The 26,681-nt window shown below is 47.1% G+C and overlaps 1 protein-coding gene across 2 annotated transcripts; it reads left to right on the plus strand.

Moving 5' to 3' along the window:
- The first annotated feature begins 384 nt into the window (after positions 1-384).
- VPS45 (vacuolar protein sorting 45 homolog) lies at positions 385-24,176 on the plus strand. 2 transcript variants are annotated; one of them, XM_073567057.1, is made up of 15 exons: positions 385-607; positions 1,050-1,184; positions 1,490-1,550; positions 9,711-9,790; positions 9,892-9,960; positions 10,039-10,176; positions 10,249-10,359; positions 10,521-10,655; positions 10,741-10,854; positions 11,412-11,579; positions 13,057-13,215; positions 13,296-13,403; positions 14,139-14,260; positions 14,472-14,603; positions 20,667-21,134. In XM_073567057.1, the coding sequence occupies exons 1-15, from the start codon at positions 515-517 to the stop codon at positions 20,707-20,709; spliced, it is 1,668 nt and encodes a 555-aa protein (XP_073423158.1). In that variant the 5' UTR covers positions 385-514; the 3' UTR covers positions 20,710-21,134. The 2 variants fall into 2 exon arrangements, with proteins under 2 accessions (XP_073423158.1, XP_073423157.1); XM_073567056.1 differs by lacking the exon at positions 20,667-21,134 and adding an exon at positions 22,677-24,176 and having other exon boundaries at positions 389-607.
- The last annotated feature ends 2,505 nt before the right edge of the window (positions 24,177-26,681 follow it).

Genomic DNA, 26,681 nt, shown 5'->3' on the forward strand with positions numbered 1-26,681 from the left:
GGGGCACTGTGGATATCACTGTTATTATGGGGGCACTGTGGATATCACTGTTATTATGGGACACTGTGGATATCACTGTTATTATGGGGCACTGTGGATATCACTGTTATTATGGGGGCACTGTATATATCACTTATTATGGGGCACTGTGGATATCACTGTTATTATGGGGTACTGTGGATATCACCATTATGGGGACTCCTGTTGTTCTGACTCCCCCCATACCCCTGACGATGCCCCTTGTTCTGTCCTTTCCTCCTCGCCTCTATGATGACACTCCTGTGACTCAGTGCTGCTTTCTTATCGCACTTTCTTCCTTTGTCATCTGATCATCACTCATGACTACAATTCCCGGCATGCTTTAGGGAACGCGGTGAGGTCAGTGTCGTCCGGCTTCCTGCTTTCCTTCTGAACCCGGATTCCTACAACTCCCGGCTTCCTTTGCGGCCACACCCGGAAGAGAAGGTGTATCTTGCAGTTTACATTACAGCTGACAGGGCGAGTATTGCCGATCATGAACGTGGTGCTGGCAGTCAAGCAGTATGTGTCGAAGATGATCGAGGACAGCGGTCCGGGCATGAAGGTGCTGCTCATGGACAAGGAGACGGTAAGAGCAGTGCACACTGTGCCAGTCTGAATTTACATGTTTTTTGCCTATTTGCTGCAAGCCAACCCTTTTATTCTAATGGAGCACTTTTGGGGGTGCTGGGGGTCCGCATATGGACTGCTTAGGTCTTCATTTGCAAATTATTACTGGAACCTACAAAGATTTTGCGGGAGGAAACTAATGATTGGCTGATACGTCATCTATGCTCCTCGGGGGTGGGGCCAGTGATCTCGTATTCGCCCCTGCGGAGCTTACTAATACAATTCATGAGTAATTCTTTGAGAAACCCACTAATGCCTATTGTGATTTGTTGATCGTACAGTGATCCCACAAGCAACATGGCAGACTAAACTGGCCAAATACAAGGGTTGTAGCCACTTCTATGTGCTGCTTTAGCTGTGACTTGTGTATAGAACTTTTATCATGTGACTGATGTCCACAGACCAGCGTGGTCAGCATGGTCTACACCCAGTCTGAGATCCTACAGAAGGAGGTCTACCTATTCGAGCGCATCGACTCGGCCAGCCGGGAAAGCATGAAGCACCTGAAGGCCATATGTTTCCTGAGGCCCACTAAGGTAATGGGGTAACTGCAGCCAAATCAGGGGTAGAAAACTGATCAGGGAGATCGCTTTAGGTTGGCTACTTATGGAGAACTCTCAGAAGGTCCCAAACCCACAACTGATTTTTTTCTGGGGAAGGAGCATGTTGTGAGTCCTACACAAGGTAAAGTCCTAACTTCAGTCTAGTGCCCCTAGGTGGTCATCCCCAGTTACTAACACCATAAACTAATGTGACAATGGGGCATCATTGAACCCTCTAGAAATGAAAGCTGTATTCTGATTGGTTCTAAACCACGATTTTATTCCATTCTTTTTAAAAGGAAAACGTTGAGTACCTGATCAAGGAGTTACGAAGACCGAAGTACAGCGTCTACTTCCTATGTGAGTATATGTCAGGATGCCACCAGCAGAATAGTGAGTGCAGCTCTGGAGTATAATTCAAAATGTAACTCAGGATCAGTAATGTATGTACACAGTGACTGCACCAGCAGAATAGTGAGTGCAGCTCTGGAATATAATACAGGATGTAACTCAGGATCAGTAATGTAATGTATGTACACAGTGACTACACCAGCAGAATAGTGAGTGCAGCTCTGGGGTATAATACAGGATGTAACTCAGGATCAGTACAGGATCAGTAATGTAATGTATGTACACAGTGACTGTACCAGCAGAATAGTGAGTGCAGCTCTGGAGTATAATACAGGATGTAACTCAGGATCAGTACAGGATCAGTAATGTATGTACACAGTGTCTGTACCAGCAGAATAGTGAGTGCAGCTCTGGGGTATAATACAGGATGTAACTCAGGATCAGTAATGTAATGTATGTACACAGTGACTGCACCAGCAGAATAGTGAGTGCAGCTCTGGGGTATAATACAGGATGTAACTCAGGATCAGTACAGGATCAGTAATGTAATGTATGTACACAGTGACTGCACCAGCAAAATAGTGAGTGCAGCTCTGGGGTATAATACAGGATGTAACTCAGGATCAGTAATGTAATGTACACAGTGTCTGCACCAGCAGAATAGTGAGTGCAGCTCTGGGAGTATAATTCAGGATCAGTAATGTACAGTGCCTACAAGTAGTATTCAACCCCCTGCAGATTTAGCAGGTTTGATAAGATGCAAATAAGTTAGAGCCTTCAAACTTCACACAAGAGCAGGATTTATTAACAGATGCATAAATCTTACAAACCAAAAAGTTATGTTGCTCAGTTAAATTTTAATAAATTTTAAACATACAAGTGTGGGTCAATTATTATTCAACCCCTAGGTTTAATATTTTGTGGAATAACCCTTGTTTGCAATTACAGCTAATAATCGTCTTTTATAAGACCTGATCAGGCCGGCACAGGTCTCTGGGGTTATCTTGGCCCACTCCTCCATGCAGATCTTCTCCAAGTTATCTAGGTTCTTTGGGTGTCTCATGTGGACTTTAATCTTGAGCTCCTTCCACAAGTTTTCAATTGGGTTAAGGTCAGGAGACTGACTAGGCCACTCCAACACCTTGATTTTTTGCCTCTTGAACCAGGCCTTGGTTTTCTTGGCTGTGTGCTTTGGGTCGTTGTCTTGTTGGAAGATGAAATGACGACCCATCTTAAGATCCTTGATGGAGGAGCGGAGGTTCTTGGCCAAAATCTCCAGGTAGGCCGTGCTATCCATCTTCCCATGGATGCGGACCAGATGGCCAGGCCCCTTGGCTGAGAAACAGCTCCACAGCATGATGCTGCCACCACCATGCTTGACTGTAGGGATGGTATTCTTGGGGTCGTATGCAGTGCCATCCAGTCTCCAAACGTCACGTGTGTGGTTGGCACCAAAGATCTCGATCTTGGTCTCATCAGACCAGAGAACCTTGAACCAGTCTGTCTCAGAGTCCTCCAAGTGATCATGAGCAAACTGTAGACGAGCCTTGACATGACGCTTTGAAAGTAAAGGTACCGTACGGGCTTGTCTGGAACGGAGACCATTGCGGTGGAGTACGTTACTTATGGTATTGACTGAAACCAATGTCCCCCACTGCCATAAGATCTTCCCGGAGCTCCTTCCTTGTTGTCCTTGGGTTAGCCTTGACTCTTCGGACAAGCCTGGCCTCGGCACGGGAGGAAACTTTCAAAGGCTGTCCAGGCCGTGGAAGGCTAACAGTAGTTCCATAAGCCTTCCACTTCCGGATGATGCTCCCAACAGTGGAGACAGGTAGGCCCAACTCCTTGGAAAGGGTTTTGTACCCCTTGCCAGCCTTGTGACCCTCCACGATCTTGTCTCTGATGGCCTTGGAATGCTCCTTTGTCTTTCCCATGTTGACCATGTATGAGTGCTGTTCACAAGTTTGGGGAGGGTCTTAAATAGTCAGAAAATGCTGGAAAAAGAGATAATTAATCCAAACATGTGAAGCTCATTGTTCTTTGTGCCTGAAATACTTCTTAATACTTTAGGGGAACCAAACAGAATTCTGGTGGTTTGAGGGGTTGAATAATAAATGACCCTCTGAATAAACTTTTCACAATTTAAAAAAAAATTAAACAAAGAAATAACATTCTTTTTTGTTGCAGTGCATTTCACACTTCCAGGCTGATCTACAGTCCAAATGTCACAATGCCAAGTTAATTCTGAATGTGTAAACCTGCTAAATCTGCAGGGGGTTGAATACTACTTGTAGGCACTGTATGTACACAGTGACTGCACCAGCAGAATAGTGAGTGCAGCTCTCGAGTTTAATACAGGATGCAACTCAGGATCAGTAATGTATGTACACAGTGACTGCACCAGCAGAATAGTGAGTGCAGCTCTGAAGTTTAATACAGGATGTAACTCAGGATCAGTACAGGATCAGTAATGTAATGTATGTACACAGTGACTGCACCAGCAGAATAGTGAGTGCAGCTCTGGGGTATAATACAGGATGTAACTCAGGATCAGTAATGTAATGTAATGTATGTACACAGTGACTGCACCAGCAGAATAGTGAGTGCAGCTCTGGAGTATAATACAGGATGTAACTCAGGATCAGTAATGTAATGTATGTACACAGTGACTGCACCAACAGAATAGTGAGTGCAGCTCTGGGGTATAATACAGGATGTAACTCAAGATCAGTAATGTATGTACACAGTGACTGCACCAGCAGAATAGTGAGTGCAGCTCTGGGGTACAATACAGGATGTAACTCAGGATCAGTACAAGATCAGTAATGTAATGTATGTACACAGTGTCTGCACCAGTAGAATAGTGAGTGCAGCTCTGGGAGTATAATTCAGGATCAGTAATGTAATGTATGTACACAGTGACTGCACCAGCAGAATAGTGAGTGCAGCTCTGGGGTATAATACAGGATGTAACTCAGGACCAGTAATGTAATGTATGTACACAGTGACTGCACCAGCAGAATAGTGAGTGCAGGTCTGGAGTATAATACAGGATGCAACTCAGGATCAGTAATGTAATGTACAGTCATATGTAAAAGTTTGGGCACCCCTATTAATGTTAACCTTTTTTCTTTATAACAATTTTGGTTTTTGCAACAGGTATTTCAGTTTCATATATCTAATAACTGATGGACTCAGTTTTATTTCTGGATTCAAATGAGGTTTATTGTACTAACAGAAAATGTGCAATCTGCATTTAAACAAAATTTGACCGGTGCAAAAGTATGGGCACCCTTATCATTTTCTTGATTTGAACACTCCTAACTACTTTTTACTGACTTCCTGAAGCACTAAATTGGTTTTGTAACCTCATTGAGCTTTGAACTTCATAGCCAGGTGTATCAAATCATGAGAAAAGGTATTTAAAGTGGCCACTTGCAAGTAGTTCTCCTATTTGATTCTCCTATGAAGAGTGGCATCATGGGCTCCTCAAAACAACTCTCAAATGATCTGAAAACAAAGATTATTCAACATAGCTTTTCAGGGGAAGGATACAAAAAGTTGTCTCAGAGATTTAACCTGTCAGTTTCCACTGTGAGGAACATAGTAAGGAAATGGAAGAACACAGGTACAGTTCTTGTTAAGCCCAGAAGTGGCAGGCCAAGAAAAATATCAGAAAGGCAGAGAAGAAGAATGGTGAGAACAGTCAAGGACAATCCACAGACCACCTCCAAAGACCTGCAGCATCATCTTGCTGCAGATGGTGTCACTGTGCATCGGTCAACAATACAGCGCACTTTGCACAAGGAGAAGCTGTATGGGAGAGTGATGCGAAAGAAGCCGTTTCTGCAAGCACGCCACAAACAGAGTCGCCTGAGGTATGCAAAAGCACATTTGGACAAGCCAGTTACATTTTGGAAGAAGGTCCTGTGGACTGATGAAACAAAGATTGAGTTGTTTGGTCATACAAAAAGGCGTTATGCATGCGCTGTATTGTTGACCGATGCACAGTGACACCATCTGCAGCAAGATGATGCTGCAGGTCTTTGGAGGTGGTCTGTGGATTGTCCTTGACTGTTCTCACCATTCTTCTTCTCTGCCTTTCTGATATTTTTCTTGGCCTGCCACTTCTGGGCTTAACAAGAACTGTACCTGTGTTCTTCCATTTCCTTACTATGTTCCTCACAGTGGAAACTGACAGGTTAAATCTCTGAGACAAATTTTTGTATCCTTCCCCTGAAAAGCTATGTTGAATAATCTTTGTTTTCAGATCATTTGAGAGTTGTTTTGAGGAGCCCATGATGCCACTCTTCATAGGAGAATCAAATAGGAGAACTACTTGCAAGTGGCCACCTTAAATACCTTTTCTCATGATTTGATACACCTGGCTATGAAGTTCAAAGCTCAATGAGGTTACAAAACCAATTTAGTGCTTCAGGAAGTCAGTAAAAAGTAGTTAGGAGTGTTCAAATCAAGAAAATGATAAGGGTGCCCATACTTTTGCACCGGTCAAATTTTGTTTAAATGCAGATTGCACATTTTCTGTTAGTACAATAAACCTCATTTGAATCCAGAAATATAACTGAGTCCATCAGTTATTAGATATATGAAACTGAAATAGCTGTTGCAAAAAACAAAATTGTTATAAAGAAAAAAGGTTAACATTAATAGGGGTGCCCAAACTTTTACATATGACTGTATGTACACAGTGACTGCACCAGCAGAATAGTGAGTGCAGCTCTGGGGTATAATACAGGATGTAACTCAGGATCAGTAATGTATGTACACAGTGTCTGCACCAGCAGAATAGTGAGTGCAGCTCTGGGAGTATAATTCAGGATCAGTAATGTAATGTATGTACACAGTGACTGCACCAGCAGAATAGTGAGTGCAGCTCTGCGAGTATAATACAGGATGTAACTCAGGAGCAGTAATGTATGTACACAGTGACTGCACCAGCAGAGTAGTGAGTGCAGCTCTGGAGTATAATATAGGATGTAACTCAGGATCAGTAATGTAAGGTATGTACACAGTGACTGCACCAGCAGAATAGTGAGTGCAGCTCTGGAGTATAATACAAGATGTAACTCAGGATCAGTAATGTAATGTGTTATGAACTCATTTTCGGCTCCACCAGTTGAGAGTTCCCCTTCTGTTCTCCCTCTGGTGGTGACAGGAGGTAGTGCGGTTGGTTTAAGTGGTAGTGATCTGCCACCTGATGAGGAAGATAACGATTGGATCTCTGGAGTATCAGACTGGATATAAGGCAGCCGACGCCCTATCCAGGTGCTGGTGATTCAGTCTGCTTCTCAGGTCCTGGACTTCAGCTCTCTTCCAGTCTTCTCAAGTTAAGTTTGTTTTTTGCTACTGTTCACACTTGCGCTTGTTGGTCAATTCAGTTTGTTGTGTGGTCAGCCTGCCGCTTCTGGGGCTATGCTGAAATTCCACTCCTATTGATCAGTATTTGCCAATCTGATTTTTGTCCCTTATTAGATTGGCCTCTTTTTTGCTCTGTCTCAGAATATTTCAGAGTGCTGATATAGGTGTAGAAGTCTAGTGACTTCAGGGTTAATTTTGCTATCAGAAGTGTTGGACAATATTTTTGTAGGTTTTTTTGGGAAGATTGCTGACAGTGTCTTTCCTTTTCTGTCCTCAGGATCAGTACAGGATCCATAATGTAATGTATGTACACAGTGACTGCACCAGCAGAATAGTGAGTGCAGCTCTGGGGTATAATACAGGATGTAACTCAGGATCAGTACAGGATCAGTAATGTATGTACACAGTGACTGCACCAGCAAAATAGTGAGTGCAGCTCTGGAGTATAATACAGGATGTAACTCGGGATCAGTAATGTAATGTATGTACACAGTGACTGCACCAGCAGAATAGTGAGTGCAGCTCTGGGGTATAATACAGGATGTAACTCAGGACCAGTAATGTAATGTATGTACACAGTGACTGCACCAGCAGAATAGTGACTGCAGGTCTGGAGTATAATACAGGATGCAACTCAGGATCAGTAATGTAATGTATGTACACAGTGACTGCACCAGCAGAATAGTGAGTGCAGCTCTGGGGTATAATACAGGATGTAACTCAGGATCAGTAATGTAATGTATGTACACAGTGTCTGCACCAGCAGAATAGTGAGTGCAGCTCTGGGGTATAATACAGAATGTAACTCAAGATCAGTAATGTATGTACACAGTGACTGCACCAGCAGAATAGTGAGTGCAGCTCTGGGGTACAATACAGGATGTAACTCAGGATCGGTACAAGATCAGTAATGTAATGTATGTACACAGTGGCTGCACCAGCAGAATAGTGAGTGCAGCTCTAGGGTATAATACAGGATGTAACTCTGGATCAGTACAGGATCAGTAATATAATGTGTTATGATTGGGTCACCGAGGAGGAGAGCAAGACCAAGCTAAGCCACAGAAAACCAGAGAGGTTGGTAACTAAGCGGATTGCAGACCCCTGATCCTATCCACACAACTAGCAGTAGCCGTGGAGCGTACCTACGATGATCCTAGACGCCTCGACACAGCCGGAGAACTAAATAAGTCTAAAGCAAGAAAGGGGAAGTCTAAACTGCCCCAGAGCAGACCCCAAAGGAATAGACAGCCCCCACACATGTATTGACGGTGAGACAAGATCAAAACACAAACGCAGGTAGGAAAATAGACTGAGCAAACAATGGAGCCCACACTAACTAGACAGGACAGGAAAGGAAAGACACTGTCTGCAATCACGCAAAAAACCCTGCAAAAAATGTCCAACACGTCTGATAGAAAAAACACTATTTCAGCACTCTGGTATATTCTGAAAGTAGAGCAAAGCTAGGCCAATCTAATATGGGCCCAAAACAAACTGGCACAAGCAGTAACATATGGATGTTGATTCAGCACAGCCCCAGCCGGAGCTGGCTGACCCACACAAAACTGAACTAGAGAAAACCAGATCAAATGAGAACAATAGCAAAAGAACACTTAGCTGAGCATGCAGGGACTGAGCTGGAAACTAAGACCTCAGGAAGAAGGAAAAAATCACCAGCATGGATAGAGGGAGTCGGCTGTCTTAAATCCAGTCACAAACTCCCAATGTCCAATCGTCCTCCTCATTATCAGGTGGCAAGCCTCTGTTAATCAGATCAGCTCCATTACCTCCTGCAACCACCAGAGGGAGCCCGGAAAGTTCACTAGTAACCAGAGGTAGGCCAGAAAGTGAATTCACAACAATAATGTATGTACACAGTGACTGCACCAGCAGAATAGTGAGTGCAGCTCTGGGGTATAAAACAGGATGTAACTCAGGATCAGTAATGTAATGTATGTACACAGTGACTGCACCAACAGAATAGTGAGTGCAGCTCTGGGGTATAATACAGGATGTAACTCAGGATCAGTACAGGATCAGTAATATAATGTATGTACACAGTGACTGCACCAGCATAATAGTGAGTGCAGCTATGGAGTATAATACAGGATATAACTCAGGATCAGTAATGTAATGTATGTACACAGTGACTGCACCAGCAGAATAGTGAGTGCAACTCTGGAGTATAATACAGGATGTAACTCAGGATCAGTACAGGATCAGTAATGTAATGTATGTACACAGTGACTGCACCAGCATAATAGTGAGTGCAGCTATAGAGTATAATACATGATGTAACTCAGGATCAGTAATGTAATGTATGTACACAGTGACTGCACCAGCAGAATAGTGAGTGCAGCTCTGGGGTATAATACAGGATGTAACTCAGGATCAGTAATGTAATGTATGTACACAGTGACTGCACCAGCAGAATAGTGAGTGCAGCTCTGGGGTATAATAGAGGATGTAACTCAGGATCAGTAATGTAATGTATGTACAGAGTGACTGCACCAGCAGAATAGTGAGTGCAGCTCTGGGGTATAATACAGGATGTAACTCAGGATTAGTAATGTATGTACACAGTGACTGCACCAGCAGAATAGTGAGTGCAGCTATGGAGTATAATACAGGATGTAACTCAGGATCAGTAATGTATGTACGCAGTGACAGCACCAGTAGAACAGTGAGTGCAGCTCTGGTGTATAGTACAGGATCAGGGTGTTCTTTGGCTCTTGCACAGCTACTTTTCTATAATATTGGTTATACTGATGTTTTTTATTTTTTCAGATTTTAGCAATGTGATCAGTAAGAGTGATGTGAAGTCTCTGGCTGAGGCGGATGAGCAGGAGGTGGTGGCAGAAGTGCAGGTCAGTGTGCACCTTTATCAGGTCATGTAGTATATGGGATTACATTGATGGATGTACTTTATGTGGTGGTGTTAGTTACATTAGTTTGTCTTTTCTTGCAGGAGTTTTATGGAGATTACATTGCGGTGAACCCTCACGTCTTCTCTCTAAACATAGTCGGCTGCTACCAGGTAATAGACCCCGATGTGTCTTGTAAACCTCAGTGAGGGTCTCCATGGATGTAATCTCCCCTGTCATCTTCATTCTAGGGCAGGAACTGGGATCCCGTCCAGTTGTCTAGAACCTCACAAGGACTGACCGCTCTCCTCCTCTCCCTGAAGAAATGTCCAATGATCCGATATCAGCTGTCATCAGACATGGCCAAGAGGCTGGCGGAGGGCGTGAAGGTGGGTGCTGGTGACTGATAGCCATGGCACAGCTTATCCCTCAGACTCACTCTTTTTTCCTTCTCTCCCCAGCAAGTTATTACTAAGGAGTATGAGCTGTTTGATTTCCGACGCACGGAGGTGCCACCTCTTCTTCTCATCCTGGACCGCTCTGACGATGCCATCACGCCTCTACTTAACCAGGTGGGCACATGGCGAGGTCGGAGCTTGAATACTAGATAGCAAAAAGGGCTGAGCTGCTTGGCTTTTCCTCTTCGCCCTCCACTAATGTAGAGAAAATGAATGGTGCCAGAGAACCCCAGCAATACATTATTTACAGACGTATTTTCTCTGTTCTCGAACAGTGGACGTACCAGGCTATGGTCCACGAGTTACTGGGCATCAACAACAATCGTATCGACCTGTCGCGTGTGCCGGGAATCAGCAAGGATCTGAAGGAAGTGGTGCTGTCCGCGGAGAATGACGAGTTCTACGCCAACGTAAGCGATGGCGAAAATTGGAATGCGCCACCGGGTCTTGATTGAACCTTAACGAGAACTTGTGCTGCTTCCCTTTTTGACGCAGAACATGTACATGAATTTCGGAGAGATCGGGACCAACATTAAGAACCTGATGGAAGATTTCCAACGGAAGAAACCCAAGGAGCAGCAGAAGCTGGAGTCCATCTCTGACATGAAGGTAGGAGACACAAACTGATGTTTTCCTTTTATGCAGTTGAGCCGCACTTACAAGGTTTTTCTGTGTTTGTACATATACAAGGATCTATTCTGGAATGCATGTCACTGTGACGTGGTGGGTTCATCCATGCTTCCATACTTTTGGAAATATTAATTAACGTTACGAATTGGCATTTTTAGTTTGCACCGCATTTTGCTATTCCACCACTAGATGGCGGTCAGGTTCCTTCTTCATCTCTGCCTCGTGCAGGTCCGGAGGGGACGTCACCGCCATACAGTCCTGCAGACGGCGGCCTCTCTGGAATGTAGCCTGTGTGTCCACAGCAGTATGTGAAAGCTTCATCCTGGCCACTCAGCCCCTTAGATGCCGCAGTCAATAGCGGCCATAGCATTTAAGAGATAAGACAAAGGGATGGAGCCTTCCTCTGTCGCCTCATTGCTTTACCACGATGGATGGACATGGCAGGTGGGGACCTACTGAAGCCCCTCGTTGCTATCTTTTGTGTTTACCACATACTCCAATAATGGGGATTTCTTCGTTGGTTGTTTCTCTTTCAGGCTTTCGTCGAAAACTATCCTCAGTTCAAGAAAATGTCCGGCACGGTGTCGAAACACGTGACCGTGGTGGGCGAGCTGTCGCGGCTTGTTAGTGAGCGCCACCTGATGGAGGTGTCCGAAGTGGAGCAGGAGTTAGCCTGTCAGAATGACCATTCCAATGCCCTGCAGGTGAGAGTCTTCACCTTTATGGGAAGGGAAAAGTTGTTCCCAGTACCACGGCCACCCCGGAGGGCAGACGCCTCCGATCAAAGCCTACACTATATGGAAATACCCATTTAAAGGATTTTTCCGGTTTTTATAAATGGATGTTGCTGGATAGAGCTTGTAAACACAAACAGTTTAGCAATTCACACCGTTTTTGAGATATTGGCATTTTTTTCTGTTTACGACTTGTTGGCTAGGAGACCGACCACCGCTGCTGTCTAACTTATAAGTCAGGAAATGAAGATGACTGGTATTAGGAGGTAACAGCTTGTTCCAGTGATTCAGCTTCAGACTCAATAGAAAAGGGATTGTGAGCACTGAATGTGTTCTGCTGGCTAGCTGCGGTGGTCGGTCTCCAGGGCAACCAGCTGTAAACAAAGCAAGTGTTACCTTCTCAACTACAGGCTGAAAATTTTAATAAGCAGTAAATTGCAAAATTGTTTGTATTTCCAAGCTTTATCCATCAATACCTTTTTATGAAGATGGGGGAAATCCTTTTAGTAGGCAACAAATGTGATTGGGGAAGTTTCTGTATTTCCATAGAGTTTGGGTCACTCTGTGACTAGATTACAGCTCTAGAGACTCTGAAAACTTCTGCTGCAACTTGGCCACTTTTTGTACAGGGGGCTGAATTTGACCGGAACCCGATGGGATCATTGACATATGCTGCTGACAATGCTGCCACCCTCAAACCTGAGCTTCATATGGGACTGTGAGAATCCAAAAACACACAGAACATACAGTACTTCAGTATAGCCATTTCCTACCCCCCCATGGAGGCGGCTGCACTATATAACTTCAAAGGATAATTAATTATGGCCATTTACTGGTGATTCAGTTGCCTTGTTCTCTGCACAAAGCCACAGTTATGAGACCATGTGCCCGGTCGTGGTAAGGTCATGTCAAGCCGTTCTGCACGCTGTGGAACCAGTGACAGCCTTGTGTGTAGGTCTGGTCTGCTGAATGAGATGCAGTCTTTGTACCGGGGGTCCCATCATAACAATAATGAGCTGGAGGCTCCATAAGAGTCAAATAGACAATGGGCCGGCTGTGCAGCGCTCACACACACGTCACTGGCACACTGTGTCCGTTCCATCCAGCCCGTGTGATGTGCCCGCTGCATCGCCCTCTAAAGGTTACATACCAACAGGGTGATGGGGATGTGAGGACAAATGGACCACAGTCTGTTCTGAGCCTAAGAAAGGTGGGTGATTTCTAGCACGGCTGCCACTATATAGTCACACAGCTTTCCTACACTACTGAAGGGCCAGAATTTACTTATTGCTATGAGACCTAGGATATTTGGGAGAATAAGGGCCTGTATTATACTCCAGAGCTGCACTCATTATGCTGCTGGTAGAGTTATGGCATAGCTTATCCTGTATGACACTAGATCCTATGAGTTTCAGAGCAGAAATTGTTTTTCTTTTTTTGCCTTCAGAATGTGAAACGTGTCCTGCAGAACCAGCGCTTGTCTGAACTGGACGCCACACGTTTGGTCATGCTCTATGCTCTGCACTATGAGCGGCACAGCAATAACGCTCTGCAGAGCCTCGTCGCTGACCTCCGTAACAGGGGGGTATCTGAGAAGTATCGCAGGGTAAGTAATTTCCGTTCCCCCCCCCCCCCCATGGGTGTATAAGTGGAAGGTGACTGACCCCTTTGTTTTTTTTTAAGCAGCTGGTTTCTGCTGTAGTGGAGTTTGGTGGGAAGAGAGTCCGAGGCAGCGATCTGTTCAGTCCTAAGGACGCTGTGGCCATCACTAAACAGTTCTTCAAAGGGCTCAAGGTCAGTGCCTTATGGTTATAGGATTTAGACAAACGCTCCATATGTGCTGGCCTGGGTCTATATATAACAGTGAGCTTGGGTATTACGGTGGGATGTATCATCAGCAAGTGATCAGTCTGTTCTTGAAGTTGATGTATCGGAAGCAGTAAATATCGGCAATTGTAGGATCAAACTTTTATGTCTAGATGACAAGTGGGGTGCTCCCGGAGGGTGGCGGCTCTTGCGGGGTGCTCCCGGAGGGTGGCGGCTCTTGCGGGGTGCTCCCGGAGGGTGGCGGCTCTTGCGGGGTGCTCCCGGAGGGTGGCGGCTCTTGCGGGGTGCTCCCGGAGGGTGGCGGCTCTTGCGGGGTGCTCCCGGAGGGTGGCGGCTCTTGCGGGGTGCTCCCGGAGGGTGGCGGCTCTTGCGGGGTGCTCCCGGAGGGTGGCGGCTCTTGCGGGGTGCTCCCGGAGGGTGGTGGCTCTTGCGGGGTGCTCCCGGAGGGCAGAGACTCTTGCAGGGTGCTCCCGGAGGGCAGAGGCTCTTGTCATTGGTAAATTGATGACTGCATCATGGATACCTTAAGCTCATCATTATGTTTGGCGGGTGAAGGCTAGCCTGTCTGGTCCAATCCCACAGAAGAGCAACTGTGCCCCAAATTACTAATAAATGTCCTATTGGCTATAGTAGAAAGCGGCTAGAACACGTAGATTGGAGGACTAGTCCCAAAAAACTGTGCATCTGTTTGTTTTTGTGTAGGGGGTGGAGAACGTGTACACACAGCACCAGCCATTCCTTCTTGATACCCTGGACCAGCTGATAAAGGGGAAGCTGAGGGACAACATGTACCCCTATGTGGGACCTAGCACCCTGCGGGACCGGTATGACTTATGCTATTCACATCTACCACATCTCTATGGCCGGTCATGCACACAAGCTGTCCAACTAACACCTATCTGTACCGCCCACCCTATATACATGCACGCTCAGGTCAGACATGCATGTACTGAGAGTAAACTGCCTGATCCTCTTCTCTACCATGAAGTATCTGTCAACCTGCTCCTCACTCTTCATAAACTATTCTGTCTGCAGGCCTCAGGATATCATTGTCTTCATAGTTGGAGGAGCAACTTATGAAGAAGCTCAGACTGTGTATAACCTAAACCGGACAACACCGGGGGTCCGCATTGTCCTTGGTGGGACCACCATTCATAATACTAAGAGGTAAGGTGTGAGGGCTACTTGGTGCTCCTGAAGGACCTTCTCCCCAATCTCACTATACATGTTCATGCTCGCTATCTCCGACAAGCCCTGTCCTTTCTCTTGTTCACCCACCGACGTGTCCTGCCCTTCGCTTTCACATGATCTTCTCCTCTGTCATCGCCACCATACAACAACCCATCTTACTACAGACCATCTCTGGGCTCCCAGGCATCCCATTACTGGTACATGACATCTGAAACCTGAGCCAGGATATTTCCTCCAGCCTTAGTCTAGCTGGACAGAGCAACATGTGTAATGAACGCCGCCGCTCCGCTGTCATCAGAGCCAGGCTTAACCTTGTATTTTCCAGTCCTGTCATCAGGTGCCAGAGTCGAGCGAGAGGAATTGGGTTACAGGATCTGAGTAATGGAGTCAGTCCGTAGAGAAGAATAAGGCTGGGTGGAAATACTGCTACCACCACCTTATGTGATCAGTAACCCGCCCTCCAGGATGTCATTGTTGAAGAACTACGCCGATTGGACCGCATCCTCTGTCTGTGCGCCCCTATTAAAGCAAGTGAATGTCATAAGGGGACCACTGCTTGGGACCCCTCAGTTCCCAGTATATATTGCAGTGCAAATAAGCGGCAGATCAGCTTAAGAAGATGCCCCATATATTGCAGCTCAAGAGGAAGAGCTAGATCGTCAGATCATGAAAGTTGTGCTGATTTCAAAAATACTTTGTATTCTGCATAATTTTCAAGACTTCTGCTTGCTGTATATGAATGGAATATGTACCTATGCCCAGGCTAAATACTATTACTATGTCTGACCGTGGAAAGGTGGACACGGTTGTATGTAGTCGAGTCCTTTGTAAGGAAAGCAACCTGAACTCCAGGCCGCACCTGCACTGACATATTGGGGCATGAATGTGGGGTGCGCAATGTTTGGACATCCTGATTACATTTGATTTTTCTGAGGAGATTGCATGATGGACAACTTGTTGATAATCGGTTGAATGGATGCCCATGGGTAGCAGCAGCTCTCTTCGTTTGCGGCAGCAGCTCTCTTCGTTTGCGGCAGCAGCTCTCTTCGTTTGCGGCAGCAGCTCTCTTCGTTTGCGGCAGCAGCTCTTTTCGTTTGCGGCAGCAGCTCTCTTCGTTTGCGGCAGCAGCTCTTTTTCAGCAGCTGCTTTCTTTTCCAACAGCCCTTTTTGTAGCAACTTTTTCTTTTTTTTTGTTTTATTGCAGGAACCCTGTTTGCTGCAGCTTTTTGCTCTGCCTCACTGGATCTTAAGTCTGACATGAATGGGATTGTATTTATAGGACAGCCACTTTATGGATTAGTGGACACTAATAACAAATCAGTTGGCGTCAGTAAGTTCTGGCCACGCTGATCCTTAGTCGGTCACTGACTATCTGAAGGTTTAAGTCTCCCCCAGCGTTTTGATCACCATTTTAGCTGTTCCCTATTAATGCTTAGGGAGAGCGTGTTCAGTGGGAGGTCCAGACGTTGTATCAGAGTTTAAGATGCTCGTATTTTCTTAACCTTGCTTGTAAAACAGAACGTCTTCTCCAGCATCGGTTCATGAGGACCGGATTGCCTGCAGGGTCTCATTAAGAAGGGATATTGATACTTTCAGTAGTTTCCACACCAGGAGTGGAAAAAATATCCAGTGTGTTCGACAGTTGAAGGCGTCCCAGCTCCCGCAGCGCTCCCTCCTGCCACGCCACACTTCTATTATTTACATGCACAGGGGGATCGGGTGACGGGATTTGCATAGAGAGTAGAAACACTAAATGCTCACACACAGACCCCATTAGCCAGTGTGTGCCCCATCACACCTCCTCCTGCTCAGAGGGAACCCCAGGGTTCAGCAGAATATCTTAACCCCTTATCAGCACAGGTTTTTTCAGCCTGGTAGGCACAGTCACATTTTCTTTATGGCGCTCTGATAATGTACTGTGATCAGTCCAGCATACAACCTGGACAGAATTGTGTATTTCTATTGCTTAACAGCAAATGCATATTAAAAAGAAAAAGGAAAAAAACACAAAGATCATGCAATGTACAGATGGATGAAAGTCCCCTTGATCTGGGAGGCTTCTGCTGCAGCCAGGGCAGTGGAGGGGGGAGGCTCCTGCTGCAGCCAGGGCAGTGGAGGGGGGAGGCTCCTGCTGCAGCCAGGGCAGTGGAGGGGGGAGGCTCTTGCTGCAGCCAGGGCACTGGAGGGGGGAGGCTCCTGCTGCAGCCAGGGCACTGGAGGGGGGAGGCTCCTGCTGCAGCCAGGGCACTGGAGGGGGGAGGCTCCTGCTGCAGCCAGGGCACTGGAGGGGGGAGGTTCCTGCTGCTGCAGATGGGCACTGTAGGGGGGAGGCTGCTGAAGACAGGCAGGGCACTGGAGGGTAGCAGGCTTCTGCTGCTGCAGACTGGCAGGGCACTGGAGGGGGACAGGCTCCTGTTGCTGCATACAGGCGGGGCACTCGAGGGGGGAGGCTCCTGCTGCTGCAGACAGGCAGGGTACTGGAGGGGGAGAGGCTCCTGTTGCTGCAGACAGGCAGGGCACTGGAGGGGGACAGACTCTTGTTGCTGCATACAGGCAGGGCACTGGAGGGGGGGAGGCTCCTGCTGCTGCAGACAGGCAGGGTACTGGAGGGGGGAGGCTCCTGTTTCTGCATACAGGCAGGGTACTGGAAGGGGGAGGCTGCTGCAGACAGGCAGGGCACTGGAGGGGGAGAGGCTCCTGTTGCTGCAGACAGGCAGGACACTGGAGGGGGGGGTTCCTACTGCTGCAGACAGGCAGGACACTGGAGGGGGGTTCCTACTGCTGCAGACAGGCAGTGTACTGGAAGGGGGAGGCTCCTGTTTCTGCAGACAGGCAGGGCACTGGAGGGGGACAGACTCTTGTTGCTGCATACAGGCAGGGCACTGGAGGGGGGGAGGCTCCTGCTGCTGCAGACAGGCAGGGTACTGGAGGGGGGAGGCTCCTGTTTCTGCATACAGGCAGGGTACTGGAAGGGGGAGGCTGCTGCAGACAGGCAGGGCACTGGAGGGGGAGAGGCTCCTGTTGCTGCAGACAGGCAGGACACTGGAGGGGGGGTTCCTACTGCTGCAGACAGGCAGGACACTGGAGGGGGGTTCCTACTGCTGCAGACAGGCAGTGTACTGGAAGGGGGAGGCTCCTGTTTCTGCAGACAGGCGGGGTACTGGAGGGAGGCTCCTGCTGCTGCAGACAGGCAGGGCACTGGAAGGGGGAGGCTCCTGTTGCTGCAGACAGGCGGGGTACTGGAGGGAGGCTCCTTCTGCTGCAGACAGGCAGTGTACTGGAAGGGGGAGGCTCCTGTTTCTGCAGACAGGCGGGGTACTGGAGGGAGGCTCCTGCTGCTGCAGACAGGCAGGGCACTGGAAGGGGGAGGCTCCTGTTGCTGCAGACAGGCGGGGTACTGGAGGGAGGCTCCTGCTGCTGCAGACAGGCAGTGTACTGGAAGGGGGAGGCTCCTGTTGCTGCAGACAGGCGGGGTACTGGAGGGAGGCTCCTGCTGCTGCAGACAGGCAGGGCACTGGAGGGGGGGGGTTCCTACTGCTGCAGACAGGCAGTGTACTGGAAGGGGGAGGCTCCTGTTGCTGCAGACAGGCGGGGTACTGGAGGGAGGCTCCTGCTGCTGCAGACAGGCAGGGAACTGGAAGGGGGAGGCTCCTGTTGTGCAGACAGGCGGGTTACTGGAGGGAGGCTCCTGCTGCTGCAGACAGGCAGTGTACTGGAAGGGGGAGGCTCCTGTTTCTGCAGACAGGCGGGGTACTGGAGGGAGGCTCCTGCTTCTGCTGACAGGCAGGGCACTGGAGGGGGGAGGCTCCTACTGCTGCAGACAGGCAGTGTACTGGAAGGGGGAGGCTCCTGTTGCTGCAGACAGGCAGGGCACTGGAGGGGGGGGAGACTCCTACTGCTGCATACAGGCAGGGTACTGGAAGGGGGAGGCTCCTGTTGTGCAGACAGGCGGGTTACTGGAGGGAGGCTCCTGCTGCTGCAGACAAGCATTGTACTGGAAGGGGGAGGCTCCTGTTGCTGCAGACAGGTGGGGTACTGGAGGGAGGCTCCTGCTGCTGCAGACAGGCAGGGCACTGGAGGGGGGAGGCTCCTACTGCTGCAGACAGGCAGTGTACTGGAAGGGGGAGGCTCCTGTTGCTGCAGACAGGCAGGGCACTGGAGGGGGGGAGGCTCCTACTGCTGCATACAGGCAGGGTACTGGAAGGGGGAGGCTCCTGTTGTGCAGACAGGCGGGGTTACTGGAGGGAGGCTCCTGCTGCTGCAGACAGGCAGTGTACTGGAAGGGGGAGGCTCCTGTTGCTGCAGACAGGTGGGGTACTGGAGGGAGGCTCCTGCTGCTGCAGACAGGCAGGGCACTGGAGGGGGGAGGCTCCTACTGCTGCAGACAGGCAGTGTACTGGAAGGGGGAGGCTCCTGTTGCTGCAGACAGGCAGGGCACTGGAGGGGGGGAAGCTCCTACTGCTGCATACAGGCAGGGTACTGGAAGGGGGAGGCTCCTGCTTCTGCAGATGGGCAGGGTACTGGAGGGGGAGAGGCTCCTGTTGCTGCAGACAAAGAGGGTGAACATGCTGTCCTGGTGAAACAAACAGAAGACTTCTTTATAGATTTCTCAGCTCTAACTGTAATATGTATCAAATGACAACATGAAAGGGAATGATCTGATCCTGGTACTGGCCATTCCCAATGTTGTGTATTCAGACACAGATGAGGATTCCACTGCTCTGTTAACCCCTTTATGTTCCTGCCAACTGTCATATCTTTAGTGGGTTTCTCCTGCTTTGGGATTAATGACGGATCCCATAAAAAAACAAGGGGATTTCGGCTCTTAATGCCTAAAGCTTCCCTCGTAAGAGTCATCTAATCCGCTGACCTAATTGTTATTTCCAGACCTGCTTACAGCATCCGTCTCTGACGCACACGAGACTCCGCTGACAGTTTATCAGGGGACGGTACATATCTGCCCTGGGTGCTTGTGGTGGCATCACATAGAGGACGGGCACTGATGTGTGGGCATAGTTTGATGTGGTATACTTTTTGTGGAGACCAGTGTGCCAGTATTTAGATCTGAAATTACTAAGGTGATGCTCCATCCCATATCGGAGCACAAGATAAGAACCATTAATCTGCTAAAACACTCTGTGCTGCTGAGATCCCCCTTCTGCTTTCACTTTCCTGTGTGATCTCTCACTTATCAGTGGTCTAATATTACATTTGACCTCTCCATTTCCAGGAAACTTTGTATTTTGGCTCTTTTTTCCCCCTCCTTTTCTTCAAAGATCCCATAACTTTTTTTTTTTTTTTTGTCATTTTTCCTGTACGAGGCTTGTGTTTTTTTGCGGGATGAGTTGTAGTATTGAATGACACCATTCATTTTGTCATATATGGTACTGAAAAAATGTGGAAAAAAAATCCCAAATACCGTGAATTGGTAAAAAAGACCCCATGCAGAAGTGGGCAATTACTTTTCCCAAGGGGTCCTGTGAGAGACTGTAACTATTGTGGAGGTTAGCACCAAAAGGCTGCAACTAATTCTTCTCAATATTAATGTTCTATTTTATCACTTAATATTGAGCAAAAATAGGTATAAGTAGCTTCTAATCAATAACTTTTTTTATAGTTTATAAATTGTACTGCTACTGTTATTTCAGCCCTTGTATCTTGATCAAGGGCTTCCAACATATGATGCTCCTCCACACAGTATGATGACCCCACAGCCCTCCCACACACACAATATGATGACCCCACAGCCCTCCCACACACACAGTATGATGACCCCACAGCCCTCCCACACACACAGTATGATGACCCCACAGCCCTCCCACACACACAGTATGATGACCCCACAGCCCTCTCCCACACACTGTATGATGACCCTACAGCCCTCCCACACACTGTATGATGACCCCATAGCCCTCCCACACACACACAGTATGATGACCCCACAGCCCTCCTATCATGTGTTATGATAGTGTAGAAACTGACTTGGGAAAATAGGTAACACACTAAAAACTGCAACTGACCATGCCGCTTCCTGTACAGACTAGTAATCCTGACCCCACAGACCCAAGTGGTTCCTGCGTGAGCTGAGGTAGCCCTAACCACAGACTAGATGATGACAACTTGGACCAATGCTGCCTGAAAGGCCATCGAGCGCTTCACTTTCCTCTTAAAGAATCGACGTGTGTAAATTGCCAACAGAACTGCTGAAAGAGATCCCAGCGTGAGTAAAACAAGCCACGAAATACAAAATAAAGGATAAAGTATCAAGTATGTACTGTTAGAGAATATATCGCCTATTTCCTAGATAGAAACAAAAGATAAGTGCAGGGTAAAGAACATAAACAGCAGAGAGAGAAACTCTAGCTGGTCTTTCACTGAATGGCTTAAACTACAGCAGTATGGATGGACATCCAAACGAGACTATCACCAGCAGGAAATACCAGCTGGGGGAAAATATATAAAGCTGCACCTGAAAGGTGGTAGGGCAGACAAATGAGTAAATGAAAAAGCCTGCTTTCACAGGTTTACCCTGACAGGGGAGCCAGAAGACAGAAGAGTCTTATTTTCCTACTGTTGCACTATTTAGAAGCTCTTCACCTTCATATTAAATGGTGCAGGTTTCTTTTAGCAGTGCAGAGGTTAATCTGTTCACTTGAGAGCTCTTGGAAGCTTTCCTGCATCAAGGCTCTCGGCTGTTCACTGTTAGCGACTCCCATCTCCTATATAATCTGGGCCCCAGCTAAAACTCATTGTCAGAGATGGCTTATGCTGCATGGTCAGGAGATGGTGATTTGTGGTTGTTGTTGTTTGAGAAGGCGTTTAGTGGGTTTATCTGAGACTGTTGCTAGGTTTTGGTGGTGTGCTGATTCCTCTCCTTCTCCTACTTTGGTTTTACTCGATCATCCACTCCCCGGTGTTTACCTCTGTTGTTTGTCTGGTTGGTGTATCACGGTACACTACTACTCCTCTTTTCCGTGGGTGGGGGAAGGGTACAGACTGAGGGCAGATTCAGGAGCTAAGGCAAGATACGTGGCCCCGGGGTCTTCACCATCATAAGTAATCCGGGGGACAGTGTGAGCTAGGGTGCCGCTTGTGTTAGGGACAGGGAAGGAGCCCCTGGTCCCGGTACACCCAACAACAGAGTCGTGACACCTGTTACCTTAAAAAGACTGAAGCAAGACTATCAAACTAAACACCCGGCCAAGAGGTATATCTGCTGTGGCTCAGCTCACAAAGAAAGTGACCACAAAGCATAGGCTCAATGCCACAGCCCTCCCACACACACAGTATGATGACACCACTGCCCTCCCCCACACACAGTATGATGACACCACAACCCTCCCACACACAGTATGATGACCCTACACACCATATGTTGTCTCCACTGTGCTTTCACACATAGCATGATGTCCCCACAGCCCTCTCAACCAGCCCCCAAAACAACATGATACTCCCACAGCCCTCCTACACACATTATGATGTCACTCTAGCCAGACAGAATATGATGTCTCCACAGTATAAGTTTTGACTGACAATGAAAAATACCCACAAGTAATACTCATCTTGCCCTGTTCCACCGCTGCACTGCTCCAGTCGGAGAAGTGTGTGGACTGAGGCTCCAAACAGTCTCATCATTGTGCCTGTCGCACTGGGTCAATAGTGGAGCATAAAGCCAACAGCCCACTGGCAGTCCTGATAGTGGGATGGACAAGAATAGCTAAATGGCCAGATGTTCCTAGGTCTGCAGTAACATGCTTCCCCAAGGCAATACTGTTAGGGCAATACCAAACTTGGGCTCTAATATATGTATGGATTGGTCAGTCCCTCAGGAGCAGCACTCTTCTATTGTAACATACTTTTTTTCTTTAAATGCATGATCTGTTTTTGCGCACTTATTTGTTGTTGTTTAGATAATTTTGGCTTATAATGGAATTTAGTTATTATATTACATAATGCAGATTCCATGTTAAGCCTATTACGTAATGCTCAGGTTTCGGTAGTCTGCCTCTGCATTATATGTGTGTGCTGATCATATGTCTCTACTTTCAGTTTCCTGGAAGAAGTCCAAGCAGCTGGCTTCCACAGCCGCCCTTCAGAAACATACCAGGGGGCAGCACGGTCGTCAGTCAGGCGATAAGGACAGAACCGTGGCATTCCTGCCTGCGCTGGGCGTCCATTGTCATGGTGTGCACTATGTTCTCTCTCCTCCTCGAGACTCCTATTGTACATCGTCTGTGTCATCTCCGCAGGGATTGGGGGCGTCTTACATCCGTTCTCATGGACCGACCACAACTATGAGATTTCAGCCCTTCTTGAGAATCTATGGAGGATCGCTTGTGGGGAATATTCCGATAGTTTTTATCAAGATCCATGTCTGTAATCGGCTGCTGACTAGTCCGTCCATCCTGGTGTACAGAGCTCTGCCAGGTTTGGGGTTTTCTGACAATAGGTGGACTTGCTTATTTGCCTTCATGTAGGTAAAAGAATATGTTGTACCCAGATCGGGAGGGACAATTCGGTGAAGGGGCCACTTATTTAATATGGGGATAATCCTTATATAGAATCCTGCTTCCTTGATATTCAATGGCACAAAAATGGCCACTGCCTTATCATGCAGCACCGAAGCAGCAAGTTTTGTCTTTAGTCTCATCCTAAAATGTCGTGTTAGAAGGGTTCTTGCATAGGACGGGTATCACAGGTGTGGCCAATGTGCTCTACGGCTTCGTGCCAGCTGCTATGACTGAACAGGTCATTGTGGCCTGTTTTCTGCAAGGCAGCTGGTAGGCAAAATTTATTTATTTTTTGGCAGTGGGGGTACTGTCAGGACCACCTCACATCAGCTGTTACCACTGGGGCAAATAACAATGTTGTAATGCATGGGTAAGCCATTCTCCAGTGATGGAGGGGAAGGGTATCCACTCCTTGATATTACTTACATTGGAAATGGGGTTGTCACAAAACATGCTCCCTTTAAAGCAGACTTCTTCTATCTCACAAAACCTGTAGAAAAGCACGATCTTGCAACCCTTGTCTCATGATCACAAAACCTACAAGGGCACCGAAAGTAGTATGTCCAGGTACTGTCTTCTGGTCGAATTTTCTAATTTGCCATCCATGCTTTTGGTATTCTGCCAGCACTATAGGTGCTGGAACTTTCTCACTTCCAATGCTTTGCTCCAGATATTATCCAATGGCATGTCTGTCCTAAACTGAAAACTTGTCTCTCGGTTATGCCTGGATACTATTGGCCAGACATAAGAAAAAGACTCTGCCTCCCTGTAGAGGAGGTAAAGGCTCCACCTCCTTGCAGAGGGGCAAAAGACCTTTCACAATTATGTTTTTTATTTCTGCAGATTATACTGGTTGTTGCAACATGGGCCCAAATCTTCCCTGTGTGAGCAAACCCCTAGGAGATTGTTACATCTATATATTTGCTGTACACACTCGCTTATGGTATCCGGTGTGCAAATACGTTGACGACCTTAACAAAACTTGTGTGTCGTGTGTTCTTCACGTACTAAATAAATGTCCAATTGTAGATAAATATTATTACCTTGGTCTAACTGAATAAGTGGTTTCTTTTTAGAGAGTCCGAGATCATGCTCTCTTCAGCCAAGTGCTCTGAATAAAGTGACGGTGCCACATAAGATAAAAATTGGTGAACAAAGACGTGGTCTGTCGAATTCCACTCCGAAAGGAGAACAGCCCCCACAAACCATTCCCTATCCCTCCAAGCCAGAAGGCCACTGAAAGGGACCAGGACAAATGGCTCCCCTTTGCCAAATCTCAGGGAAGGCCCAAACCGTCCTCCACCTGTCCACCTGGTTGGGCACTTAAGTGAAAGCGGGGGTCAATTTAGACTGGCTGTTCTTCCGAAGGAGGGGAGCTGAGGTGGAGAGAAGGTTCCCAACCGTGGATATGTACTGGATTTAATCTATAAATGTTGTTGAGACAACCATCTGGCTTAGGAAGACCTCTGAGCAAGGCAGTGCTGCCTGGGGAAAAGGGATGTGGATTACCCTGTCTCAAGGAGGTAGAAAGTGGTCAATAGTGCCACTTAATGGAAGAATTTACCATATAAGCCATTTTTTATGAGCTTTATAACCTAAAATCATATCTAAAGATCCAGACCGAGCACTCCGCCCTTCACCAGGTGGTGATTTTAACTACAGCAGGTCCCTACTTACCCATAAATGCAGGCATTGCTGACAGAGGTGTCCACATTCACCCAGGAATTCAGACATCAGCCTTAGGCTACTTTCACACATCAGATTTTTGCCGTCAGGCAGGATCCGGCTATTTTTAGAAAAAACGGATCCGGCATAAATTTTGGAGAACTGTAGAAACGGATCCGTTTTTCTGCTGGATCCGTCTAGCAGGTTATATCTGTTTCCTGGGGGCTGGCCAATTGGATCTGAGCATGCGCAGACTTAAAAAAACGGATCCGGTGGCTGGATCCGTCTTTTTCTGGATCCAGCGCATTCCGGCGCCCATAGACTTTCATTGTGGCAAAAAGCCGGAAGCGTCGGATCCGGCGCTTCCGGCTTTTTCGCCGGAGACAAAAAACGTTACAGTAGCCGTTTTTCCAGACGCCGGAATGAGACAAGTAGCCAGATCCGGCAAAAAATGGATGAAATGCAATGCCATCCGGCGCTAATGCAAGTCAATGGGAAAAAACTGGATCCGGCATTGCATTTCGCAGGATCCGGTTTTACAAAAAAAAGCCGGATCGCGCCTGACGGCAAAAAACTGATGTGTGAAAGAGGCCTTAGAGAGGTATTCACACAGTGTAGATACCCATCAGACTTTGAGGCCACCTTGACGTTGGTTGATGGGCAGATATAATTTGGCCAAGTTATATGCTTAGCGTCTCATATTTTTTTTCTAATATTCCATAGCTGTATTGCTATTCAAGTGTCAAATATTCTACATTGACATGCTTTAGCATGATAGAGTGCAACCTTATTTTGTATAAAGATCCAGACCTTCCTCCAGTAATCCAGTGACATACTGGGGTAGAGTGGATTTATGACATGCACTGCTGATTCAAACACAGACCAAAAGATCTTAGGAGAAAGTGGTTTGAGGTCAACGCATTTCAGAATCCATCAGCCTCCTTCCTCAGGACCACTACAAATGAAAATGATAACTGACAGGAGTGCGGCTAAATACATAGAAAATTCAAATAAAGGTGCAAAAAAAGGGGAGGAATTACATTTACATGTGACATATGCTGGGTATTAAAACATACAGTGTCATGACTCTGTTGCCAGGTATCCCGGAACCAGGGGCTTCTTCCCTGTCTCTAACGCTAAGGGCACCTTAGCTCGCCCTGTTCCCCGGATTATTTCTGATGGTGAAGAGGCCATGGCCACGTACATTACCTTAGCTCCTGAATCTGCCCTCAATCTGTACCTTCCTCCATTGTGGGAAGAACGGAGCAGTAGTGGACTCTGAAACGCGTTAACATCAGACCACTTTCTCTTGCGAGCTATTCTATTGGATTGTGTTTAAATCAGCAGTGCATGTCATAAATCCACTCTACCCAGGTATCACTGAAAGCACTCGTGGATATTGCAGCAGCTGACGTTTCCACATCATCAATGTTTGTGTCTTACACAACTGATTCAGGCGAGCTTATACCTTTTCACCAATTTGCTTGGATAAGACCCTACTGCACTTTTATGTGACCTTCCTCCAATAAACTCCTCCTATATTGTTCCATTTTAAAACTGAAAAATAATTCAAGAAATCATCTCAATGTGCTATAGGTTTACCTCCTCCTCACTGTCCTGTGTGTGGATCTAAGACAAATAACTTCAGCAAGAGCCTCTCTGCTTCTGCCCTAAAGATCACTAAGCACCACCTACTTGACTTAAGGGATGAGATCTCAGTAGTCACAAGCCAAAGATAGAACTGATCAGCAAAAGATTAAAAGGAAATGTGTCTTCAGAAAATGAACTATTTAATTAAGGATTTTGTGTTTACATTTATTTATTTTTTGTTGTATTTTTGGCAATGATTTTTTTTCTTCTCATTAATTTTAGTAAAAGT

This window comes from Dendrobates tinctorius, unplaced genomic scaffold (assembly GCF_039654945.1).
Source record: "Dendrobates tinctorius isolate UK_male_01 unplaced genomic scaffold, ASM3965494v1 ptg000019l, whole genome shotgun sequence".
NCBI lineage: Eukaryota > Metazoa > Chordata > Amphibia > Anura > Dendrobatidae > Dendrobates > Dendrobates tinctorius.

Coding starts and splice junctions, on each gene's coding strand:
- VPS45 (XM_073567056.1), top strand. CDS start 515: ATGAACGTGGTGCTGGCAGTCAAGCAGTATGTGTCGAAGATGATCGAG. Junction 10,360..10,520: donor TCACGCCTCTACTTAACCAG/GTGGGCACATGG, acceptor GTTCTCGAACAG/TGGACGTACCAGGCTATGGT. Junction 11,580..13,056: donor ACCATTCCAATGCCCTGCAG/GTGAGAGTCTTC, acceptor TTTTGCCTTCAG/AATGTGAAACGTGTCCTGCA.